The sequence below is a fragment of the Thunnus albacares genome, chromosome 9 (assembly GCF_914725855.1).
Source record: "Thunnus albacares chromosome 9, fThuAlb1.1, whole genome shotgun sequence".
In the NCBI taxonomy this organism is placed as follows: Eukaryota; Metazoa; Chordata; class Actinopteri; order Scombriformes; family Scombridae; genus Thunnus; species Thunnus albacares.
Genome location: NC_058114.1, coordinates 29,234,380 through 29,248,180, shown reverse-complemented (window position 1 = coordinate 29,248,180; position 13,801 = coordinate 29,234,380). Strand labels below are relative to the sequence as shown.

The 13,801-nt window shown below is 38.9% G+C and overlaps 2 protein-coding genes across 3 annotated transcripts in view; one reads left to right on the top strand and one right to left on the bottom strand.

Annotated features, from left to right (window-relative positions):
• Nucleotides 1–761: 761 nt before the first annotated feature.
• Nucleotides 762–13,586, bottom strand: hs2st1b (heparan sulfate 2-O-sulfotransferase 1b). The gene is made up of 7 exons (XM_044362447.1): nt 13,035–13,586; nt 8,836–9,074; nt 4,673–4,758; nt 4,113–4,251; nt 3,904–4,001; nt 2,450–2,607; nt 762–2,281 (listed from the first exon to the last, which is right to left on the bottom strand). The coding sequence occupies exons 1-7, from the start codon at nt 13,156–13,158 to the stop codon at nt 2,055–2,057; spliced, it is 1,071 nt and encodes a 356-aa protein (XP_044218382.1). The 5' UTR covers nt 13,159–13,586; the 3' UTR covers nt 762–2,054.
• scly (selenocysteine lyase) overlaps nt 5,039–13,801 on the top strand; it is a 372,304-nt gene continuing 363,541 nt past the window's right edge. Inside the window, exon 1 of one of the 2 annotated variants that reach the window (XM_044362441.1) lies at nt 5,039–5,596. The gene's annotated coding sequence lies outside the window, so the exon portion shown is untranslated. Of the gene's footprint in view, nt 5,848–13,801 lie in introns of both variants that reach the window. The other variant, XM_044362439.1, reaches the window with a different exon arrangement.

Sequence of the window (13,801 nt, the reverse complement as noted above, 5' to 3'; positions counted from 1 at the left end):
ATCCCACATTCCCTCTATCACCATCATCAGATTGACATTTTAATTTGTCCAGCACTTTGGTTTATGACCAAATACCTGCAAAAGAAATGGGCAAATGTTAATGTCACCATAGTAACACGATATGGTAAACATGGTTAACATCATACCTTACCGAAATATCAGCATGTTAGCATTGTCATTGTGAGCCTGTTTGCATTCAGCTCACTGCTGTGCTGAACTATAGCCTCACAGAGCTGTTAGCATGGCTGCAGATTCTCAGTCTCATTATCAGAAATCCCGCATTACAAACTGGCAGCTTTGAGTTTTTAAACTCGTCAAGGAGATTTTCTATATTAAGTGAACTGAGGAGGTTCTGCCATAATAAAGCCTTTTCACAGGAGACCTTTTGACTTGTCAAAGCAGGGAAAGCACAGGTGTAAATAATTAATTAATTAATTAATTAATTAATAATTGGCATCATTGTTTTTAGTGTTCAAGTAGGCCATGTCAGTCAAAGAGCATGCACCAGAGCAGACAGACCCATGGGCATTTACCCGGGCAGGGAGGGTCTAACTAAAGACACTATGGTCTTGCACTATGGGAAATGTAGTAACCAGCGATTCTGGAGCTTGACCCATATTAAGGACTAAAGGTCAGGATGTCTAGACTTCTGCTGCCTGAAATTTTTTTTCTTTTTTAAAAACTGTCCCTTACAAGTCCACCAACTTTATGGATGTGCAATGCTAACTGAGTGGAGGGCTCCTTTAAAAAACAAAACTAAATCAAGATTCAACAGAAGTGTAATTAAAAGTGCCTTATAGTGTTAAGTAATGCAAGACATCAATGTTTCAAGCCACCTCCTGCCTATTAGTGCCATCATGAGCCATATGAGATAAACACAAATTACATACAATCAACAACTCTTAGTTGTGAATACAGTAAGAATAACATGAGTCAAGACATTTGCAATTAAGCACTTATGTTTAGGCTGTTAATGTGTTAAGTATGAAAGAACAGAAACAGGAACTGCAGCTCATAAGAATACACAAAACAACATGATTGTGGGATCACTGGAAATTGAATACAAAAAAAAAAAAAAAGTGGTAATAAAGGCACTACAAGTTCTACCTCTCACATGTTTCTCTTTCTGTTGTAAATTGCCCTGTGCATCTTCTCTGTTTAACCCTGTACTCAGACATTCAGTTAATTTTTGATTAATACCTTTACCCTGCTCCAGTTGTGGTCCTTTCATAAGCTAAGAACAGCACATCACTATCTCTGTGATAAAATACTGATTTGATGTGTTAAACATGTCTAAAAATTGAGAACATCTCAGTGGGATAAAAAAGTACTAGTCACGCACCAAAAGGATGCAATGGTCCGTTCCATTTTCTTTTGCTACCATTTGGTCCAAAAACATAGCATGTTCACTGCATGTTAATACAGAATGTACAAATGCAGCATTGATTTTTTTTCTTGTTTTTTAACAGTTATATCATCTGTATTTGTAAACGTACTGGCACACCTAAAATGTCGTGTGCAAAAAATAATAGTAGAAATAGGAGCTCATCAGTTTTCTGAATCAGATGAGATTCTTTTCTAATCTGTCAGTGGACAGAAAAACTCAGAAAAACTTAAAACTAGTTGAGGTTTGCGGTTTTTATCTCAAGGTTCCACCCAAAAACCAAACACATAACTTGTTATACAAGATAAACGAAAGGCTGCTAATGTTTGGGTTTTGAGATGCTCCACATTCACCAACTATTTCACTCTGCTCTGGGAAGGAATCCTTTCTCACAGTTCAGACTGATGGTTTATCCGTGTTAAGTTTTCTCAACAGCTGCACCAGCAATAAAAAAAACAGACACATTCCCTGTAGAAATACCACTGAACAGTCTGAAAGGGCTTTTCTGTACCATAACAAGGTTGGTTAACATTTAAATCCCAACAATTTATCCAGCATTCACCAGAATGAACATCACTAGGTGTCTCTCTTCCTCTCAGTGTATTTGACTTCTTATAGAGTCCTTGCAAAGTCTGTGTGCAGCCCTTGTCACTCTGTTCTGGCTACACTTTTAGTTCACTTTGGGGTAGATCTTCTCATAGAAGAAGCTCTGGGCCAGGACAAAAAGTTCTCCATCCTTTTCCCTGACAGCGTGGGCACGCACAAACTGAAACTGTTCAAGGGCAAACTCGTAAAACTCGTTTTCGATTTTCCAGATGTCGGACAGCTGCAGTTTGGCTATTGTCTCTTTGGTGGGGGGCTTCTTCTCGGTGGTCTTTCGCAGATGAGATTTCTTTCCTGAAATAACAAAAGAAGGTCTAATGAGTCTGCCAGTCTGGGCAACACAGGGTTACTACTCATTGGTAGAGGAGAACTACAGGACACCACAGTTAGAAACAAAATGCGCATCAAACATTTTGGGGTAATAAACTGAAGGCTGAGAGGCGATGTGGCTTGTGTTTGTACCTGTTCTGTAGAGGTCTGTGGCTCCTTTGAAAAAGCGAGGGAGTGCTGCCTCCAGGATCATGACGAAGTCTTCCAGCTCCTCAGTTACTCCAACTAGCAGGTACTCGTTTACCAGGTTGTACTTGGCCTGTTCCAGCGCCCATCTACTGCCAACATTCCTGCACATAAAACAGCACATAAAATATTTTCAATAAATCTAGGATCATTCAATCAGTCAACTGTGTCATGAAGCAAGTTCAACTTAGGGATTGGACTCAGGTTGGTCTTTCACCTTGGTGCGATTCGTTGAGGCAGAACTGAACCCAGCAATCATACTCTGGTGTGGAAACAACTGTACCTAGACCCTTTGAGGATGTGGTCTGGCCCCACAGAATCTCTGAACCTTCCTGTGTTTATGTTCTTACTCCCGCCCCTGACACATCTGACCAATGAGCGGAGTGAACGTTCTCACTTGACTTGTAAAAATTCAACAAGTTTACCAGCTCATCCAGTGATTTGGACCAGGGCAAACCAACTATAGGTTTGAAAAAGCCCTTAGTCTGGCTCTCTTTAGGTAACCTCACTGAGCCTAACACTGGTGATCCTTGATATCTGCTATCATGAAGCTGGTTATCAACTCAGCTCAGTTAACTCTGGGTTTTCAAATCCAGCTCAGAGTGTGTTCATATGAATGAGGCAGTTCTAAATTACACACCAATCACATGCAAAATCATTACAACTAGAGTACTTAATATGACAACACTTGTAGAAAAGTTAGATCACTGAGGCAGTGAAAAGTGATGTTGAGTGGGATGAAATATACATGTATAATGTATATTGATGATAATTACATTATATACTGTATTACATTATATACTGTATAATGTAATCACAAAACTAGAATACGATAAGAAGCTGGTTACTACATTTCCCATTTTTCATATCCCTAATGTTGCAGGTAAGGCTATAAAAAATTGAGAATTATTATAGGCCTTTTAAAATATGGTTGTCATGTTTAACATGTTTAGTAATCTAGAGTGAGTATGGAAAATATACTGATTGCTCACGGATAATTTATTTTCAAAAGTGACATTTTGGTGTTTCTTGTCACATGATGAACAAACTACTAAAAAGTAAGATAAGGCTTTTTCTATTGACAAAGCAAAGAGGAAAAACCAGAGAAAATAGACTTTTTTGTCTAATAAAAAGGCAACACAGCATATATGTATAACAGAATATGTGTTCTTTGCAATTGAGCTCACTGAATCTCAAGACTTAATACTCAAATGTGCCAGTGACTGAACAGATGGTTGTGCAAAAGGTGTTTTTTCTATTTCTGAAATAATTAACATGGCACACACAGTGTTCCCACAGAAATGTCTCTATTATATTTGATTACTAGTCACTTTATCGTAAACTCTGATGGGTCAGTAGGCAGGCTGTTGACACATACGAGGCGGGTGCAGCCCACTCACCAGCACTCTGAATGGTGGCCGCAGAAAAAGGGGATCTGCAGCCAGAGCTTCTCAGGAGCACAGTCAGAGCCGCCGGATGAGACACATTCATCAAAGGTCTGAAAGACAAACAGAAACACTTGATATTATAGATTAATGTGCTGACAGGAAACAGTCCTTGAAACAAAATATGAAATTATAAGTAAGAATAACGAGCTCTGAATGAAGACCTTTTTATCCCCTTGTTTTCTTCGTCGAAGGCCAGGCCTGTAGTCATCTCCAAATCGTAAGAAGTAGTAGTATGACACTAGGCGCTCTATGGGGTCCCGTACCACATTTATGTACATTGGCTTACCCTTTACTCCGTATCTAAACAAAAAGAAAAGGGTTGTTTAAAAAAAAAAAAAAGATTTTATTTGCAGTGAACAGACACCGGTTAAAAGTCCAAATGACATGAGACCATGACGCTGCTGCCTTTATGCACCTGGTTCATGGTGTGTTTATTGCACTTAAGCATCAGCTTTTCAATCAGGATAAACAGTAGCAGCATCAAGGAGAGACTGAGACTGCAAGTTAACAGAATCTCCCTCACTGAAGAACACTTACACCATTAGTATAATTACCTGTGATCACTGAAATGATAGTGTCAGGGGAGATAAGGACAACAATGCTATTAATCAACGCTAAAGCACACATTAGCAATCAATACATGACCTCCCTTTATCTGCTTTGCTAACTGTTTGTAACTAATCTGGATATTAATGGTATTACAGGAAATGAAGGGCCTTACTTTGAGAAGTCCAGATAAGCTACATGGCCGTGGTAGAAGCCGGGCTTCATCTCTCTCCAGGAGGTGACGTTTCTGACAAAGCGCACCTGTAGTCAAAGATAATGGAAACTCATTATGGAGCAGCAGGGAAACTCCATTAAATGGAAAAACACAGCAACAACAGAAAACACTGGGATATGGAAGTTAAAGAAGACTGATACAGTTGTGCTTTTGCTCCAAAGACATTGGGCCTCAGGCAAAAACCCTTTGTGCAAAAGTTTTGTTGTTAAGTGGCAAGTACATGTAGTTTAAGGGGCCTTCTTGCATTCACCATTTTTTTCATATTTAGAATTTTCTCTTGAGTGCAAATGAAATTCGCAAGTGTTTATGGCCTGTCGTACGAGGTACCTTAACGTTCTGACCACTAGTAGTGCTTTAGAGCAATGTTTTTACAAGTGGATCCCAAGTGGGAAAAGAACACTCCAAGTTAGATAATTTGGATGTAAACAACTAATTTCATATTTTCTTTTTTACAAATGGCTTTACTAACATTTTATGGAGACACATTTAACATGTTTGTTTAGAAGATAATTCCATGAGGTACCTTTAAGAATTATAATGACTTCATCTGAATGAGTTTCAATATGTTAACGAAATCGACTACAACTAAATTACAATTCAGAGGTGTTTAACAACTTCTTTTTGTTTTAGGTTTTAATGGCTTGACAACTTCTACAATTCAGCAGTTGTTAAGAAAATTCTCACACTTAAAACAGTTACGTCAATATCTTAATGCGGGTCATTGTCCAGGTGAACGTCCTCCATGACAACACCTGACATGTAACATCACCTGTAACAGAATTCTCTCGTCCATCTCACGTCGACTTAACTGCCTTCCATCTAAATCATGGACTGCTCTAAACTACTTCTGGCTTCTCACTTCAAGTCAGTCTATTCCGTCTTTATTTCCGTCATGATACTGTGATGATATACCATGAAAGTTGTAATAACTTGATCATTTTTTCATGTCTCCTAATACGACTACCGACACTGCTAAATTTGTTGTGTTTTTGTCTACTGATTTCCGACAGCAGGACTTTAAGATCTGTGGTGTGAAACTATTTTTTACTCTTCGGTAACAAGGAGTGTCAGTTTTAATGATTGCTTCCTCCTCATGAGCAGATGGTATTCATCAGGTTGAAATGTGCAATTTACAAGTTTGTTCAGTCAAGAGAGTTTGAGGAAATCCAACTTGGAACGCTTGTACCAGCAAACCTCACAGAAATAAATGAGAGAAGTTTTGGATTAGAATATGAAAATATTCCTTGAATGGATTCCATTGACTCTTCCCATTTTCAAGCACATTAAAAAGGCTGCAGTCACTCTCTGCAGATTGGTGGACATGGTAAAATACTTTTAGTGAGAATTCCTTGTACGGAAATTCACATTGGTGTGCAAAAAGAAGCTGTTAGGATTACTATGTAATCTCAAAAGTTGACTGGATGGCTCCTAGACTTCATGTGTCATTAGCATAAAACCAGAATCACACCGCTTTAATTTACGTCTGTTTTTATGCTACAAGTGTTCGATCCAATGAAGTGTTTCAACAGCTGCATGATGTTTCACATACATGTGCCCAGAAGTACAAATTTCATCAAACAGAACCAATTTCCATCCAATACATTCTGGCTTTGAATAGCCTTTCAACAGGCCAGCACACCACCAACATTTATTACTGTTATCTTTGACACACACTCTGCGCTTTGACAGAGTAAAAACATGACAAATTCAAACATATTCACCAACTTTGGCTAAGCTAGACGCTATTACTGGATACAAATTTGAAATTTACTGTTATAACATGAGCTGGGCTCTGATGTGGCGGCAGACTGACTCTTTCCCCTCGTCTCTGTTTCATCGTGTGCAATGGAAACACTGTTAGTGAGATGGAGGGGGCAGCCTGTTGTGAGATGGCAGACAGGATATTACCTTGGCGGTAGCAGACAAAAATAACACTAGCATAGCTTTGGGGCATTTACACTATGTGTCCTGAGCTGCACTGACAGCAATATAAATGCACCCGGAGAAACAGGCTGATGTCATGAACATTCTCAGGAGCTACACACAGGGTCTATACGCAGAAAAAAGATGCTAACTACTAACTAACAGCTGCTCAAACTAAATTTTACTGTTATAGTTCCCTAAACCTTCACCAAGAGAGTTGAAATGCTTCAACCCATTCATCAAAAAGCAAAAATGATCGTATTCCACACCCAGCCAACACTGACTCTTGGTAAACATTTCTATAACTAAAATATCATCGTTTTCCATTATGTTAATTGTGGCAGCAAATATGCTGAACAGATGAAAACATACTAAGGACACACACAGTGCCAAAAAACTTTAAACAACTTCATTTTTCTCTGTCTCTCTTCCTATCTACAGTACAGTCATAAAGTATTAAGATAGTGATGTATTTTTCATCATGTTGTCTTTCTACTCAAGCACTCTGAATTGGAAATGAAAAAATACCTATGAGGTTAAAGTCCCCCTCCACTCAAAAATGTCTGTTTCTTCTTGTTACTTCAGTTGGATGCTTCACTGTGTAGAATGATGGATGTGCAGAGTTTGACACTAGAAGGCTGTTTTCTAGATTTGGGTACTGTTGGAGTTTTTAACCATACCTGTGCTAAAACGATACTGAAGCACAAAAATGACGGCTGACGACTTTAAAGAATGGCTGTTTTATTGCAATGGTAAATTTGGACTTGAAATTGAACAATATATTATAACTGTGTTTAAAGTAGCTACTAGCTAAGTAGGCTACCTACTGCCAACAGAACAAGTGTAACGTTAGCTAGCAAAGACACGTGTGCTGATGCTTCTGTTGCGGAGCACTGGAGGGCGAATATTTCAATTGACAGCTCAGGCATTCAAGTGGCACTGAAATGAGGCACAGAAATCTGCGTTGCGATTTGGTCTGGTAGGTACCGGTCGTATAGGAACCGGTGCCAACATGGTTTCAGTAACCAACCCCACTGTTTTCACATTCAGCTGCTGAAAGAGGAAAGTTTCTCTGTGCTCACCCTAAATCTGAGTTGAAGACATTTACCTATATGAGCATGATTTGTGACATCATAACTAGTTAGGAGCCAATCATGGTCCAATATGCAACTAACACAAGTGTGATGTGGACACTAGACACCAGCGAACATACACTGAGAATGGACTTTTTAGTGAAGTAGGAGTCGTGTTGTGTCCAGCAGTGATAATATTTACATATTCATAGATTCTGGATTTTGGTTCAAATAATCGACTAATCGTTGCAGCTTTACAGAACTCTGATGTCATAGTTATTGTTTAATTTCAAATCCAATGTGCTTCACTACAGAACCAAGAAAATACAACAAAAATGTGTCACTGTCCTCCATCCATCTAATGCACTTGAAATCTACAACTGAACCCTGAACATCTAACCTTCAACACATAATAGAATAATAGTCTCCTGGAATTGGGATAAGGGTAAAAAAAAAGTTGGCACTCCAATAGCACCAACAGGAGTCAGCTATGTTGTGACCATTTGTGAAGTCCTCTCATCCCGCATGTTCTTCTACGTAACATTGGCAGATACTATTCCAGATGGTTACAGAAATAGAACAGTCACAGACTCAACTAACAAACCCTGCTGGTGAAGTATTACTTTACACAGATGTGAGGTAAGACAGGGCTCAAAGCTTTTATTTCTTTCCAAGTATTAAAGCCACATTCATGTGAAAACCTTTCATGTAACAACCAGGGCAACTCTGGCCACAACAATGGCCTATTTTTAATTCCAGATCTTCAGTTGTGATGATCAAAGTGCCCACAAGCCTGTCATAAGCTGAGCATTTGTTATACCAACAAAGGACTGTTCTATCTTTGCTTCTTTGTTGTATCAAGCACAGTATTATTAGTATTATGACAGAGATGTGCTCCCATTTTAAAGTTTTTGGTGGAGTCAAGTTTCTGTCTAACAGAAACTTGAAAAACTAACTGTAGGAAGAGTAAGGTATTTGCAGTTCATAGTAAAATTGTTCAAATGCTGGAATAAAATCGGAACTTTCGTGTTTTGTATGGAATTTTGACAACTTTATGATCTAGTTTGCATAACTGCATTTACATATAATTATGCTGTGTGGTCTTACCTGGTCCTGTAAAGACATGACGGGGTTGTTTTTGGTTGTATTGATGTGCAGGACATGGAAACGATTCTTCCCACACAGGTCATAGGCGATGTTAGTGAAGGAGGTGCTGGCTGTCTTGGGCACTCTGTTGTAGATGATGACCATGTCATCTTTTTCTGCCAGTGGTGATATTTCCACCGCAGTGTCTTCATTGTGACGATGCTCTACTTCAGCCACCTCGTGTCTGGCTATGGTACGTTCTGAACAGAGAGGGAACATATTTAACATTACTGACCAGACATACATACACCTTTTGACAAATATACCAAACTTTTGGTTGTTTTCTAAGTTTTTCTAAGCTGAATCAATTAAATTGTCAATTTTCTTGCTTATGGTCATCATAAAACTTAGCTTTTTAAATACTTTTCTCCTGTACACTGGCTTGCTTTCTCTGCTGCCTGGATTTATTGAGCCAAAAGTTAGTTGATGCTTATGTTATTCTCATTTGTCGGCACACACACAGACACACAGTAGGTGTGAATCCACCAACACAACAACAAAGAAAGACCAGGATACATCCATTGTATAAATGAACAAGTGGTTTTAAAATGAAGGCCAGCGAGGCTTGTTAACATGCTTTAATTAAGGAAAACAACATAGTCCTTCAAAACACAATAACATTGAAACAAGTAATTAAGCTTTTGATGAGAATATTGACAGGAAGCATAATTAAAAGTGTTTTTCCCACTGCAATGTTAATTAAAGCCAATTACAGAGATGGCCTTGTGAGTGTCATTTCAACAGGCTGTGTGTTGTTCAGCGTGATGCAGGCAGGTGTCTGACATCATGAGGGGAGAGAGGCCACGTGACTGCAGCATGTTTGCTGCTCTGCATCTGAAGGCAGATGGGTGGTCTCTTGGCCCTTATAATTACCCTCATCTTAAAGACATCATGCAGTAAATGCGCATATGGCTAGTTACTGCTCACCATTGCGAGATTAAACACAAATAATCTTCCTCTTCAAGTACAATTTGTATAATGTGAACTCCTTTGTCTTACTAGACAATATATATATATATATATATTTAGAAGTTCAGCAATGCAAGCAAGCAAAACACTCTTTGTCAATGACCGTCATCTCAGTAGTGACAGGCAGGCAGGACTTGTCAGGTCTTGTACTTATGTTCCCATCAGACTCCCCGTCCTTGATTTATTCTTCATTCTTAAGGCATATCTGATGTGTGTGAGTTTTATTAAGTGACATATGCATTGAAACACCTTATTTCACTCATCATTCTGCCTCATTCAATTGCTATATGAGAAGAGTTACGATACAAAATTATTGTTTTTTGTACTACTGTACAGGTGGATTTTGAGGCGTCCTGGTGGCCTTGTGACTAAGATACACACTATATCACTGCAATGTCCCTGGTTTGTTTCCGGCTGGGGATCTTTACTGCTTATCTCTCTCTCTCTCTCTTTCCCCATGTTTCCTGTCTGTATCAATGCTGAGATGAAACAACATTATCATGTGCACATCCACAAAACTTCAGTGGGATAGGTGCTAGATACAGAGAAACAACTGAACTAGATACAAGAATCACAGCTCCCTTTACTTTATTTGCCACATTTCAACCGACTACAGATCTTTCTCAGGCAAATACCCACAAGAAGGAAATGAGGCATATAGTCAAATGAGCAGTGACATCACACTCACGTGTCAAGAGACCAAAATACCAAAAAGCTCATACAAATATGATAGAAGGTTTTCAATCAATAAGTCAAAAAAATACAGTGAAAATAGAAATATCAAACACAGAGAAATTTGGGTGGATGCTCTGCTGATGTTTACTATGTTGAATCAGTCAATACAGGGTTCAGGTCCAGTGCTCTTATTTCTAGACTTATCTTGGTTTTAACAGGCATCCGCCACAATCTATAAAACCTGCTTGAGTCACAGAGTTGGAGAAGAATAGCTGGCAGTCTCATAAGTGACATCCCAGCCGGTGCACTTACCCACAAGATGAATATAAATAGAGAAGCCATATTCACTGTAAGTAAATTAAATCATTCCTTGCCAACTAGTCCACTTTAATCTATTTGTGACATTCAGTACTTCTTAAACACTTCAGGTCTGCTCCATCCATTTACAGGTGTTTTGGTTTGGAGTCATGTATCTACATGGACTTGCTGCATTTGAATATGAAACATTTGAAGTGTGATGTTGAGCTGACAGACAGTTTTTGCATTGATCAATGATAAATATAGAGGAATGTAGTGTACAGCCCAGACAAACAGGTATTCTTCAATCTATACATTTATTTACATGTCTGCTAATATATGCAGAACTCGAACCTGCAGGCAGAAACTCTCAAAGACTTGCTATATGGCTCAGTATGCATTGTGTTAAAATGTGACAGCTCAGCCAAACAAGAATGGAGCAAGTAAATCCAGACTGAGTGGTCTGATTGTAAATCAGATGATTAATAAGTGAATGACATTTATTCTTTTGAGTGCTTTCATTTCGTTAAAAGACAGATCTTTATCTGCGTTACAGGACATGTTAAGCTTCAGACTGTTAATGAAGGTGTATTATAAAGAAAACTGATGAGGTTTGACATATATGTGGGATAGTCATTTTGTACAGAAACTTATAAATGATAAGCAAGCAGGGCTGCAACTAATGTTTATTTTCATTATCGATTAATCTGTCAATTATTTTCCTTAGTTGATTTTTGTCTAAAAAATGTCAGAAAATGGTGAAAAATGTTCCTAATGCCCAAGAGGACGTCCTCAAATGTTTTGTCCACAACCCAAAGCTATTCAGTTTAGTCTGAATATCAGTAGAAGATTAGAGAAACCAGAAGCTGGAATAAGAGAATCTGAACTTTTTTTCTTAAAAAAATGACTCAGTGATTAATCGGTTATCAAAAAAGTTGGTGATTGATTTACTAGTTGGCAACTAATCAATTAATCAAACAATCTTCACAGCTCTATAAACAAGTGTAATAACAGTAAATCAAACTTTAGGAAGACCCCTCTACAAAGAAAGAAAACTTTATCTGTGTTTTCAAGCTATTGGTTAAATTGCCATAGGTCTGTCAGCTGGGCCTATTCCGTAATGTGCTCCATGGCACTATCAAAGCACCAGTGTGTAGGATTTAGTGGCTTCTAGTGGTGAAGTTGTAGATTACAGATGTCAAACAAAATCTCAGAATGTGTATGAAAAGATAAAGTGTATCACTTTGTCCCTAAGGTCGCTTGACTTGTAGCAAACCCACAAATGCCTGTATGCATGCATAACCTACATAACAATATATTAAAATAGTCAAATTTACCTCATATCTCATTCCTATGGTTTTAGATGTTATGTGTTCACAGGTGGAAAAGACAAGGCAGCTCATAAGGCTGCGAATGGAAAATCAACACCTTTTCACCAATAAGAGAAATGCTGCCAGGCAGGCACGGGAGTAAGAAGTTTCCCTTGCCTCATTAACTGATGAAGTTGATCTGTCACTTTGTAAACCTTGTTTTTCAAAAATATGAATATATGTATATGAAACAGCATAACAACCATGCATGCACTGTGTCTATCCGTTGCCATGGTGACAGCTGCTTCCTTGTTCTGTTAGAGTGGCAAGGGCGTCCCATGATTTGGCTATCCATTTATCCCTCCCCCGTCATTAGAAGTGCCCTCCACAGCTACGGGGTCTAACTTGATTTGGAGTGACACTTGGTGGTGAAGTGGTAGTGGGTAGGGACTGGTTTGGGATTGGGCCTGGTTCCTAGGTCTAAGCTCCTCCAGGCACCCTACTCTCTCCTGGAGGTGCATCTAAGGGATTGGAAGATCCTCTATGGTGGCGGAGGGAGACTGGTTTCCGGGTCACGGGAGTAAAGAGGACGCGAGGAAGAAAAAATCAGCCTAATGAAAAGCACGTCGCTCCCTATGTTAATATAAGAAAGGGTTAATTCTAAGGTAACGAAAACACAACGATTCTTAGTTTCAGGTGATTATACACGATGTACTTATGGCATGAGTATTATATTCCATTTCTGCTAATAGAGCCCCCTAAATCTTACACACTGGTCCTTTAATTTCACTCTTTTTGCTAACAGTATATTTGTATAGAATATAAAACATTAAACCCCACATTACAATACCAAAATTATCAAGCAATAATCTATGTTTACAACGTCCAGCACCCTTATTTTGGTCTTACCGAGTCTGGCTCTTGACTCCTCCAGTTTCTGGATCTGGTTCTCAATAAACAGCACGGCTACTCCAAATGCCAACACAGACACAAGCTGAATCTTGGGCGGCATCATGATCCTTAAAAGCCCCATCAAACAGTCAGAAGAGTCATACCGCGGATACCACTCAACAGTGAAGGTCTCAGGTCCACTGCTAGTGGCTAACCCAGCGAAGGAGCTTTCTGCTAGCTTTCTGCTTATTTAAGCTGATTCACAAATTTGATTCGCTTTCAGCAAATGAAAATAAACGTCGCTAACGTTAGCTGTCAGCGCCATGAGATGATACGGGGTTAACTTAACGTTATCCAAACATTAGCTTATCTGCTAACTAACATTATAAACCCACGTAAAGCTCATGCTAGCGTCGTCTGGGAAAACCAAGACGCATTTTTAATTATCTATGTAAACGAAACGGGAGACCACAGGGTAGAAGAACCCGTTTAAAGCGAGTCCAAACAGAGTTGAGCTATGTGCAGTAGCTTGTTGCAGCACGTAGCATCATAAAAGTGGTGCTGCAGCTTCTTTGTTTACATATAGGAGGATTACAACCTAATGTTAATGGTGCAGGCCGCCACCTACTGGACTGGAGTGTCTATCATGACAATAAATGGTTAAAAAAAATAGGGAAACATACAAATAAAAAAGCATATGCCTAAACCTTTTATTCCCTTTTTAATACCTTTTATCCTCTTTAGAGGTACTGACGCCTTTTAGCTCTGTTTTAATCTCTTAATTT

Excerpts from the sequence above, each read along its gene's own strand:
- hs2st1b (XM_044362447.1), bottom strand. The coding sequence starts at position 13,158 with ATGGGGCTTTTAAGGATCATGATGCCGCCCAAGATTCAGCTTGTGTCT. Across the intron at positions 4,002-4,112 it reads GAAAACAAGGGGATAAAAAG|ACCTTTGATGAATGTGTCTC; the intron begins GTCTTCATTCAG and ends TTTGTCTTTCAG. Across the intron at positions 2,608-3,903 it reads GGCCACCATTCAGAGTGCTG|GAATGTTGGCAGTAGATGGG; the intron begins GTGAGTGGGCTG and ends TTTTATGTGCAG.